This window comes from Lytechinus pictus, chromosome 1 (assembly GCF_037042905.1).
Source record: "Lytechinus pictus isolate F3 Inbred chromosome 1, Lp3.0, whole genome shotgun sequence".
NCBI lineage: Eukaryota > Metazoa > Echinodermata > Echinoidea > Temnopleuroida > Toxopneustidae > Lytechinus > Lytechinus pictus.
Window position 1 is genome coordinate 12,568,639 of NC_087245.1, and position 12,388 is coordinate 12,581,026.

Consider the following 12,388-nt stretch of genomic DNA (forward strand, 5'->3'; position numbering starts at 1 on the left):
TACTGTTGACATAAATTTCGTCTGATGAACTCAGAATTTAGTGATATCGAACACAGTATTCATAGGCCTATCATGGATTTAAAGGGTCATAACATATTTACAATAATACTATAATAAGTTAAAGCATTATGTCCACAGACGAGCATGGTGAGCTTTGTGAAAATGATCTAAGTCTCGTTATATTTCTCATAAATTGTCGTTATACATCTTTTTGACATTCGATCACTCCTTTCATCATCTCTCCACTAATTTTCTTGGTTGCAACGGCCCACTCTTATCTTTCTCTCCGATGTCTACGAATAATTTGTAATCAACGTATACATGTATTATATTATAATCATGTCCATGTTATGTAGTGTTCACCTGAATTTTTTTGTTATTATTTTATTTTGTTAATTTTTCTTTGTATGGCAAGAATTGACAAGTGTATACAATTATCCTTGTTAGCGGACACAGTAAATGAAATAAAATGAATACTTTCTTCTTGCATATCACCCGACCCCCTGAACACCGCTTGTTCTAATGATTTATTTCCCAGGATGGGAGGGGGTCTTCCCCACCATCCTTTGCTACGCCATCCTGTAAGATAAGACCATGAACCCTAAGACCATCCCTCCTGATCATTCTGATCGTACCAGCCCTTGACTCCCCGTGAAGTCCCGTCGTATGTCATGTTCTATTACGCTCCCCGTTGAGAGAACGCGTCAGCACGACTGGGTCGAACAAATTTACTCCTCTTCTCGAAACAGTATCAACCTTCTCCAGCCAATTTTTATTTTCCCGTCATAAAGTCAACAGACTCTTGGTTGAGCGGCAGGTGGGGACTAACATTGCCTTCAAACTCTTATAACCATCTCGCAGCAGTGTTCTTTTATGGACATTTTTGTTTGATTCGCTGGTGCCGCGACTTGACCTCATCAAAGTTTTATTCCTGACCATAACCTCGCCACAAGACGGGAATACGACTCGGTTTTATTACTCGGTGTGAAATGGTGACTCACTAGGCCAATTCATGCACATTCAGGGGCAAAATGATGCCTCGATATAATGGTCCTGTTCTATCCATTAGAGATGGCGCTGTTCAAAATAAAGAAATATCACCATTCAATTTGGATGTGGGTGTATTCCTTAATATTGTATATATGCTGATATGCTGTGTCAGGAAACCCCAAAGTAGTAAGCAATTATGTTACTATCAGCATCAGATAACTCGATTCGTCTTAGGTAGGCCAACCATTCTTACCAGTTTAGAAATGAAAACTAGTGTTCATAACGTTTATTTTAATGACATTTCCATCCTCACAATTTGATTATAAACATAAATTATCAGGAAGTATATATAGCAAACGAATGCAAGTTTCTCATTTTATCTTGATAGTGATTTAAAGTTGCAACACTAAGCCACGAATATAAATTTTATTTATAATATGCCTATCGCCCTTCTTTGATTACAGACCACAATGCCCTCCGATACAGAGGAACCACTTACATCCATCTCACCAACAAAGATACCAATGAATGATACAGTCACACAAACAGATGGGTGCATGACGGGAGTTTACTCCGCCACCGGTGAATGTTGCGAATCGTGTCCGATTGGCTTCGGCGTTCATCGGAAATGTTCGGACCCCAACGCCACCAACACGATCTGTACAGTCTGTGAACCAGGCATAACGTTCTCCTCCGTCACAAGTCACGTGATGCTGTGTCAACCCTGCACAAGATGTAGCCACAATGAGGTGATGACGTCAGCATGCAGCATCATGCAAGACACGGTGTGCGAATGTGCGCCGAACTACTTCCGAACGGATCCACAGACCGGTGACTCGGCACCTGGCCCCACATCGGCATGCAGCCAGTGTATGTTTTGTCCTCCTGGGTTCGGCGCGGCAGTTCCATGTTCTCCTCGACAAAGCTCTCAGTGTCAAATATGTGCGAATGGGACCTACTCGGATATCGTCAGCTCGACCGAAGGGTGTAGGAAGTGTTCTGTTTGTAATGAAGGCAGCATCGTACTCAAGCGTTGTACTGATATATCAGACACCGTCTGTTCAGGTATCTATAATTCATATAAAGCAATATACCCTAGTCCTTCCAATGTAAAGACCGATGCAAGACAGACGCGAGAACATTTTTTATTTTGCCTTTTGCCTCCCAGGCCACAGACAACGCAAAACAAATTTAGTCATAATAATTGATTTAACTGATTCACATTACCCCTCAGCGTCATCCTGCAAAAATCATATCACCACGATTTCCAAAAAAGAAAGGAAGACAAGTAATAAAGGAAACATAACATTCTAATAAATGGAAGATATTCAGTTAAGCACCCTAAACATACATTAAGTGGCAATTTTTTTATAGCATATAATGAGAAAGTTGCATAAATAGTACTTATTAGCATTTTACACCCTTCTTGACGATCACATATCGTAAATCTTGTAAATTAGAAATTTCGTATTTTGGGGTCGTCTATTTCCTTCGTCACCAATGAATTAGGCAGCATTTGTCTTCATGTAACCATGTCTGATACCCTTATTTTGATACACGCTGAGCAGCCCTTTGTATCATTAAATTCACTGAATCAACCGAGTGGTATCCTCACTATGTTATAGCCCAGGATCAAAGTCCAGGCTACACAAAATTTTTAATCCAATGTTTCTATGGAAGGTTTAATAAAATCATACCGAATAATTTTTCATCGTCATTCATATGATATTAATACTTCTTTTATGTTCTACCTCATTTGAAAGTATTTTCAGGAATCTTTTCACTGCAAAAGTATAATCCTTAGCATTCATGATGATGAATAATAGGGAACTTGTACTTCATGAAAGTTTCTATTATAAAACTGGTTTCACTTGATCAACGCGGAGGCAATACCATTTTTTTTTGTAATTTCTTACTTATGCACAGATACATACATACCTTCAATCACCGACAGACCACAGAATGATAAAATGACGACGACGACATGGATACCGAAATCAAACACGAAATCGTCAGGTTTCAGCGTCGTACCCATCTTCTGTACTCTTCTCGGACTCGTCATCTTCGGTCTGCTTGCTTACGTCATCTTCAAGAAATGGTCGTTTAAGAAGATGAAGCTGAGACAGACTCAGAAAATGACAAGGTTTGTAGTCATAACAATATGGCATTTTAGCAACACTTCGCAGACGCTTTCCAAACACTGATTATCTTTGTCAAAGCCCTTTATAACAAAGCAGCCTTTGTCGAAAATTGGTGAATCAAAACAGCAATGTCGTCCTGGACCCTGGACAAACGACATATTTGCCATTTTTCATCCGGTCCGAATCTTAAGACGATGTGCTCTCCCGGTCCACCAACTTCCGATGATGACATTTAATCTGTCCATTGTGATTTGACGGGCATTTTGAATAGAATACTAAACGTTGCAGAAAGCGTCTGTGAAGTGGATGCTAAAATACGCTCTTGCCACCAAAAATGGACATATCGTCTGTCATTCATAATAATGCAATATCTTTGAATGGTCTGCACTCAGTTTTATTGGTACCATGAAATTGCTTTAAGGAAGGTTGGAGAACTATGAAAACGTAAATAGAGTGTCAATCCATGGAAATATTCTATGCGCTGCGAGGATAGCATTGTCCTGTTCACATGACCAAAAACTTTTTGTCTGAATAGTATCAGAAAAATCGGCAAGAGTGAATGTTGCTGCGTTCCTATATGCGTTCGTCTCCAAAGGTATACCGTCGTGAATCGTCAAGTCGCTATACGAGGGGGTAACGAGAATCAGATCTGATCGGTGATGGTTCAAAACTCAATGTTAAATATGTGGTATTTAAGTTCACCCATCCGGGTTCCAAGTAATATTTCACAGGATAACGTTTGAAAATAATGAAATCATTGAAACCAAATAGATAATGAGATTTAAATGAGAATCAATGCGTTTTAAAATAAAATAAAATAAAGCTCATTTTTTCTCAAAAACGACCCCATCCCATCTTGCACCTTTTTTCATGCTCTTTTTTATACTCAACCATGCAGGTCCAGTTCTTGTCATACTGATATTGAAGGAAACACTATCTCCATTCTATCTCTAAAGAATGGTCACAACTATACATCTCGGGACTCGGCATTAGATAGGTCAGGTATTGGCAGCATCTGTAGACAACCGCTCATGGCAGGTAAGCATCTAGACACCAGAATCATTTTTTTTTCAAATAGCCTTTTTTTATCCTGATAGCTCATCTAACATGATTGACACCGGTCTACTTTGATGAACGTCACTCTGGTAATTGCCGACCTGAACACTATGAACATGTGCAAAATGAGGCAAAGCACTGTTGAACAAGGAAGTTAGATCCTGATCTTTTTGCCAATATCTTGATTGAATCTGATAAAGTTGATCAGTTCGGTAGTGGGAAATTAGCGTAAGCATCCAAAATATTTTTGGGAATGTACGAATGTTCGACATTTTTGCTATTGTTTCTTCATCAGTTTCTACGTTTAATGATTTCTCAATTCTAGCTTTGGACTGTTTTTCTTGAATCCATTATTCGGAGACTATACCCATAAAGCCGAATGGTGACACATCCTCGAAAACTTGTTCTCGGACACGTTCTCGGATTTACGCCATCAGACGGAATGGCGCGAATAGTTGGCAAGAATTTGCAAACTTTCTGTCTAACATAAACGGAAGAAGTTCTACATTTTTTAGAACATAAATGAAGTCTCGTCCACCATATTTCCTGTTCAGTCATTCCTACCATTTAATTTCATTTACTTTTCAGTTCCAAGTGCGATGCCATATCAGCAGTTACCCTCAGATAAACGTCACGAGGTCGAACGCTCTCTTTCAGTCTCGAGAATGGACGGTCGTGATTGGCGAGGTTTGGCCCGGGAACTAGGATTTTCAGATCTAGACATCGTTCATATCGCCCAAACATGTACAGCATCAACACCACCAGCCAGGGCCTTGTTTATTGCCTTGCATAGCAGAGATACCAAACGCGCAACCGTTGGAACGATTGTGGAAGCGCTCAGGAGAATACGACGAAATGACGTTGCCGATTTAATACCAGTTTTCACTTATAGCGCTTACCACTTTCCAGGTTCATGATGTCTGGTTTAAAACTTTTTTAATGTGAAAAGGACTTAATGTAAACAATTTCAACTTTTTTGTATATATAGGTTACAGATGGGGTTATTTTGTACTCCAAGTAAATGTTGAGTTGATATTAGGCCTCTGTATAGGTCTACTTGCCAGAGATATAAATTTATATTCACGAACGAGGCACCCTGCACTGTTTACCAAGATAATTTCTTGATATTTCTTTCTTGAAAAACCTTATTCATCCTAGTATGAAAGTGAATGATTAACGATTCTTGGAACAAAGTTTTCAGGTTGCTATGCCTAACAGGCCTCTGCCAAACTTTGAAACAATTGTTAAAAGTGAGTTTCACTCCTCGGACGTACAGAGGGTTCAAGAACATAGAAAATGTATTGTACAGTGCCCTTCAGTAAAAGAGCAACCAAAAAGTCTTTGTCGAAAATCGGTGAAACGAAACAGCATTTTCGTCCTTGACTCTCTGCACAAACGACATTTGTAATTTTTTGTCCGCTCCGAAACTTAGGACGAAACTGCTGTTCCAGTTTACCAATTTCCGACAAAGACCTTCTTGGTTTTTGTCATTTGACGGGCATTTTCAAATCATTTACTTTGATTAAAACGTATCAATAAAAAATGAATGTTTGTTGAAATATAAATTTTACACTCAGAATGCGCTTCTGTAGAAGTTAGACGATCAGCAGAGCAGAGAAATGTTCATTGAATGATGTTTGATCCAGGACGGTAGCTCATAAACTGGCTTTCCTTTTGCATGACGGATGCTTCTGATCTCCAACGATGAAATTATTCTATACATGCTGATGTCTCATCAATCTTCTAGTTTTGGCAACTTTTTCGGGATGAATCAGCGTTGTGCCGAAAATGATAACATGATCATGTAAACGGAGGCTTATACGCGAATAAAGGAGCATGAAAATTCTCCATGTTTAGTTTCTCATGGTATCATTCAGACATATTATACATTCAGGTGGGTGTTTCGTGAAACTGTTAAAGTTACGCACGACTGGAACATGTTCTTAGGTCATAAATCAATTACATAGGGATATCACATTGCACAAGAAAGGATACCAGTCGTTCGTAAAGTCATTCGTGTCGTTCGTAAAGTCATTCGTATCTTACGAACAGCTTTATGAAACGCCCACCTGGTGTGATGTCACTAGAGCATGTTCGCATGGATCCCTCTTTTCTACCAGTTACCGTCACCCTCTGCGTACCCCTCTCCCTTATGATAAAGGCTAATTAACATTATGGTACCCAATAGGGATTATTTAGTCATACTACGCCTTATGAATATTCAGGGTTCATGAGAACAGAATATAGCGTAATTTCCAACGCAGCGATATTAAACTTGCCTGGTGTGGTGCGATCGGTGAAACGGTGCGCTATTGTCATGATTGCGAGTTTACTGTAGTCAAGATCAATGACGCAGATTGGATAAAAGTTTTCTTCATTAAAAAAATGAGACAAGACTGGATATAAAAAAAAGTCCTGACAATTTGTAGTCCGATTCAAAGCATCGAAAATAGTTGGCCCTTAAAGTTTTTTTTTTGGGGGGGGGGATACCCACTGTCTAGAGAGCTACCTTTCAGAAACGCAAGCTTTAAAGTGACAGTATTGGTCTGTCATATTGGGTTTTTTATTTTCTAGATTTCCTCAGTTCACTTGTGATAACTGAATACATTCAAAGTCATATTGGATTAGTCGAGTTGCGTAATGAAAAAAAAATGCTATGCAAAGTGCTATCAACGACGTTCTTGTATTTCAACACCATTCTATGCTAAATTGTGAACAGCATTTCCGGTATATTCATGAAGTTCATATGAAGCTCACAGCAAAAAGATCATAATAATAATCGAGTACATTGGTGCAATCTCTTGTTTAATTGTTTATTGCAATAATTGTGTTTACTAAAGTACAACTCTATTAATCTAATCTGTAGATTAAATGAATAAATTTTAGATGTAACGTGGAAGCGGGCAACGAAGAAGTCCTGAAAGCTTTCATAAATATCGGTTTGACGGATAAATATTAAGCATGGGATAAATGACGTGAGTGTAATACTGAATGTATATGTAAAGTGTACAATGTAAATATCACAATTTTGTATAAATATAAACACGAGAGATCGTACTGTTTTTCAATGTGTTCAGTGTCGTTTCAAGTTAAAATAATGGATGGCATTGTGAAAGAGGGGAGATGAGAGGGGGAGAGGGGAGTTAAGAAAGTAGACGACAGAGAAGATATAGAGGGGAGGGGGAAGAAAGGGGAGAAGAGAGAGAGGGGGGAGGATGAGAGAGAGATAGAGGGGGAGAAGAGAAGGGGTAGAGGGATGGGAGAGGGGGATGGGAGAGACTAGTGACAAGAGAGGGGTCGAAGAAAGTGGGGGGGGGGGTAGACATGCATGGCTTAGAACGGAGTAAATATAAAGGCGATTGAACAGTTATGGGCTAGAATAGATATATGCGAATAAGATGGAAACTCAACGCGGAGACAAGAAATAAAATGATTTAACTATAAACTATTTACAAATGGTATGACAATGTAGCTTCAAAACTCGAACATTTTTCTTTCAAGTTTTGAATCTTTTTCATTCAAAATAAAAATTTGTGAATAAAATTACATTTCAATATCCCAAACCCAGTATTTGTTCCCAAACCAAGAGGTTCTTTTAACAAAAAAAAATCACTGTTAAATAACATTCGTAGTATTCAAATGTTCGGAATGACCATTTGGAATAACAAGATGTCATTATTAATCGAACATTTCTCGTACAGTATACAGCAGATCGTATATTTTTATCAAATTTGAGGCATAGGGATATTCTAAAAGGAACAAACAAAGCACAATAATCCAATATTTTAGAAATTAATTCAACTTTATTGTATACAAAAAGCCATATCAAAATCCGTTTACATTTAGAGGAATGAGGAAATTACGATGATTAGTTTAGAGACTTTTCAGTCATTGGTTATAAAATCGTTGTCTGGTAGAGTTTCTCGAACTGACTGTCCCAATGGCATTGGGTAGCTGTGCTGCTTAGTTTTTATCCTATCCAGCTCGTCCTGCAATGAAGAAAAAAAATGGATTTAAAGAAACTTTTCGGCTCTGTTGATTTACTAATAAAATTGAACTATTTTGCCTGCTATGTATTTTGAAGGGATTTCTTTAAATGTATGTCTAGTTGATGAATAATGAAATTATTTAACTGCTAATGGTAAATGAATATTATACAAGACTCAAGAGCTTTTGAACTATTTCCTTAATGTTTGGTTTAAAACTTAGCAGAATCGATTTATTCTCATAATTTATAAGTTATTGTTTCTATGAATATAGAAGAAAATTGTTACTTCTCACCTTACTTGTCGAAACATATTCCCTGTACATGTGAATATAAAAAGCAACATTATATTAAAATCGGTGACAAATAATGAAAGAGCGAATTTTACCATTGAATTATTTTTCAAAGAACCTGGACATGCTTTGTGATTGCTGGGCGAATTAAAATTATTAGCTCCTATTTGTTTTCAGAAATTCCATCATAGTAATAAAAATCTGGATTTTAATTCTGCCTACAAAAAAAATTAATATAAATCATTGTTTAAGTATTTAAACACAATAGACTATATCAATACATCATTTATGACTAGTACGTTTTTCCCCTTAACGTTAAAAAGGATTATAGAACAAAAATTACTTACCGTCGGGCAGAATCTGAAACGAAAATGAAATCAGAAAGTTATTGAAAAAAACTGCCAGCTATTTTCTAGATCTTTTATCGAAGAAAGCAACAATGCGTTGATTCTAATGTGAACCGTCAAAATTGGAATTGACGTCAGTTATCATTCTGGTCCGGTAGAAATTTCTTTGCCAATTCTCGTTTAACCAGTCTAAATAAATATGCATTTACAAACGCCCACCAATAGATCATGGTAATTATATTTCATTTACAATCAGCATTTACCAACTTTTATCATTTAAATGATGTTTATATGAAATCACTTCTTGCGACTCTGATGTTACAAAAATAATACTTGGGATTATTATCTGATAAGTAGCGATTCGTCGAGTCCAATTAAACTTACCCCCTATAGAAAATTTCCAGGGCAGGATCCATGCTTTCCCTGTAAAGGTAAAGAATGTGATACGCGACATAAGTATATTTTGAGGATTATCATAGTCATTTGGTCCTCTTTAAAATCATGGCGAGAAATCAAAGCGACTCACCAAAAAGATTAAACAACAATGGTGAAAATGCATTTGGAACAGAAAGTAGACATGGTCTGAACGTGGATAATATAATCGGGGGGGGGGGGGGGTTCATAATGTTGGATGTACAAGAAACGAAAATTGAAGTTTTTCTTTTATTCATACCAGCTCAAATTCTTATCATATGGATATGTAAAAAAATTGAGGGTTCGGGAAATTCACTTCCATTTTAGAAACACCAGGAAAAATTGTGAATGAGATGAAAATCAACTAGAGCAAATTACGAACAACAATTGGAAATTTGTAGAAGAAACATTTGATGAGGGGATCAACGTATCAAAATGAATGTAATTCTAGGTTTGGCATCCAGATGCCGATATACAAAGAGCACATCAAAGAGGACATGTCCTATACCCTAACCCAATCACAGTATATCAAGTCGTAAATTTTCAAAGAGCTGTAATATTTTGGTTTTATTTCTACATTTGAATAATATAGTATATATTCATTCTCAGCATTTCATCGCATTATGATAATAATGATTAACATAGTATTGTTTCCAGTCAGATATATACATGGACAATGTTAACGACATAATATGCATATAAACTACTTAAAAAAACATTAATCGTTTCCATTATAGAGAAAGAAGCCTTTTCATTAGTTTTAACTGTTCAATTCGTTGGAGTTTTCTTTTCCCTTTACCTTTTTGCCATTTCTCTCTATTTAGGTCGGAGATTATCGTCATTTATATTTTGAGAGACAAGGTTTACGCTGTATAATGTACACTTGGGGATTTAACAAACTAGGCTAGATTTTGTTAAACTCGCCCTTTTACAGTTTGACACATTAGTTGGATACTTACTGACTCGATTGGGGAACCTTTTGATCCACGGATTCTCTTGATTGAGATTTATCATCAAGACAGACTGATGACGTCAATCCGGAGATCAGACTGGAATATTTGGACAAGAAATCACTCAGCTTGGATGACATCGCTTCCAGGGTTTCTGTAGATGAATAACAAATATTTTGAGTGGGATTATCTTAACTGGCATTTAATTAAAAATTGTTAAACCAGTCATAAGTTATTTAAATTGGCAAGGACTGCTGATCCGTTCCTTGCTGATCTGTCCATTGCAACAAAGTATGAAAAAATCTTAATATCGTATTCAACTTCATGGATACTTATTTCAAATAGCAGAATGTATGCTATTGACAATATGAAACATTTTCAGACATTTGCAATAAAAAGCAAAGGGGATAAGAATATATTACTTGTTTTGCATGTTAGGAATACCTGGGCCCCGTTTTACAAAGAGTTACGATTGATCCGATCAATTTCAAGTATACAGGTATATGGAAATCCATCAATGTCATAATTTTTATTCGGTAAAGTTGCACAATATCCTTTGTAAACAAAGAGAAGCGCAGTGAATAAGATACATATGAATATACATCATAGAAAATATTCTAAAACAAACATTCAGAAATGTACCAGGTCCCAGTTCCCGATTTGAAATTTTTGCGATCATTTCTAGTCTAAAACAATAAGGTTTTTTAATTGCTAACAAAATGTAAGTTTCCCCGGCTCTTTCATGCCCCCCTCCCCCTATTTATGAAATCTTGGATCTATTTCAGGCCAAGTTCCTCCCATGGATGTCCCAAAACGAAAAGAAAAGTGAGCCAATTCTCGAATATAAGACTTACTTTGGTCCGTCTCGCCATGGGCAAGGAGGTTACTGACATATTCGATCCCGTGAGCGATCAGGGTTGCTGTATCAGTATGAGTCTTGATCTCTTCTCTCTTCGACACAAGGTAGGGGAGTGCAGGGGAGAACTTGGGCTCAGATTTGGCCTTGCACTTGTATATAACGGTCATGTCGACTGCAAAAAAGGGGAGAAATACACGTTATAATTCTCGCTTTGGCCAGAATGAGGGATCCCAAAAGAGTGAATAGAGTTCTTGCGACAAGTCTGAGTGTTGCTCAGTGTCAGAAAATTTTATCACATATTGCCAACCACACAGGGATAACGCTTGTCATGGTATACTATTTCGTAGTTGTAGTTCAGTATTCAATCAAAACTCGAAGTCGTACTCATATTGTCAAAAGAATCGCAAATTATCAGTACAATGTTGTCAGAATACTAGTTATTCCTTTGCCTGTGATTATGTAATTATAGTACATATAATACATTGGGATCATCGTCAGGACTCGGGTTGACCGAGTTGCATTTCGTTACATTTTAAAAGTTACGTGTACACAATGAGTCAATGACCATGTTTACAAGTAAGGAATAATCATACGAGTGCTTTGAAGCACGAGAATATTGTTTTGGAAGTTTTTTGTTTTATGTAAAATATACAAACTCACTATCTGGAACGATGACGCTTGGAATAGAAACGCCAGTCTTGACAGCAATGCTGTGTATTTTCGAAATCTGAAAAAGAGAAAAGGCGATCTAAATTTTCAAAAGACCAGGATCTCTCAAAGTAAAATTAACCAAGTCTCGATGTTCAACAAGTTATGAGTTAGTTAACCCTATTTTTTGCATTCACAATGACACGAAATACTCGTTTGATTGTATTTTGCAAAATGGTATTCCAAGATTTGGAATAATTCTCATTTATCCTGTTGAATTCTGTAGCATATAATGTAAGCTTTGTCTTGTAGCAAGATAGTATTTTAAGCCTACCTGTAAATCAAGAGACGACATCGCCGACATCAAGGGAGAGAGCATTTCGACGACTGCCATGTGAGAAACGCTCTGGATATACATGGCGCTGTCCACGATCGTCTCATCGTTCGACTGCGCATCGGAGTGAACGGTGTCGGTCGATTGCGACTGTGATGTTGATGGTTTGGCGTCGGTCGATGAGACGGGGGTGCCGCAAGCCATAGCGACGGCGCAGAGAAGGAGGAGAACGGACTTCATCTTCTATAGATAGGAAAGTAGCAACCTGTCGTGTAGAACTATGATGTCTTGAGACACAGTGTAGTTGGACGTGCCCTGTAACTCCTCGAAATCCTTCTGCATGCGAGCTGCGAATGACAATTTATATACCC

General features: G+C 37.4%; 2 protein-coding genes across 3 annotated transcripts; one reads left to right on the forward strand and one right to left on the reverse strand.

Annotated features, from left to right (window-relative positions):
• The first annotated feature begins 1,434 nt into the window (after positions 1 to 1,434).
• On the forward strand, positions 1,435 to 7,249 carry LOC129257564 (tumor necrosis factor receptor superfamily member 16-like). The gene is made up of 4 exons (XM_054895925.2): positions 1,435 to 2,055; positions 2,917 to 3,133; positions 4,030 to 4,169; positions 4,776 to 7,249. The coding sequence occupies exons 1-4, from the start codon at positions 1,461 to 1,463 to the stop codon at positions 5,102 to 5,104; spliced, it is 1,281 nt and encodes a 426-aa protein (XP_054751900.1). The 5' UTR covers positions 1,435 to 1,460; the 3' UTR covers positions 5,105 to 7,249.
• Positions 5,961 to 12,388, reverse strand: LOC129257573 (uncharacterized). 2 transcript variants are annotated; one of them, XM_054895937.2, is made up of 8 exons: positions 12,018 to 12,364; positions 11,696 to 11,762; positions 11,031 to 11,207; positions 10,186 to 10,330; positions 9,197 to 9,235; positions 8,813 to 8,825; positions 8,469 to 8,490; positions 5,961 to 8,176 (listed from the first exon to the last, which is right to left on the reverse strand). In XM_054895937.2, the coding sequence occupies exons 1-7, from the start codon at positions 12,255 to 12,257 to the stop codon at positions 8,470 to 8,472; spliced, it is 702 nt and encodes a 233-aa protein (XP_054751912.1). In that variant the 5' UTR covers positions 12,258 to 12,364; the 3' UTR covers positions 5,961 to 8,176; position 8,469. The 2 variants fall into 2 exon arrangements, with proteins under 2 accessions (XP_054751912.1, XP_063952287.1); XM_064096217.1 differs by lacking the exons at positions 8,469 to 8,490; positions 8,813 to 8,825 and having other exon boundaries at positions 5,961 to 8,209; positions 12,018 to 12,388.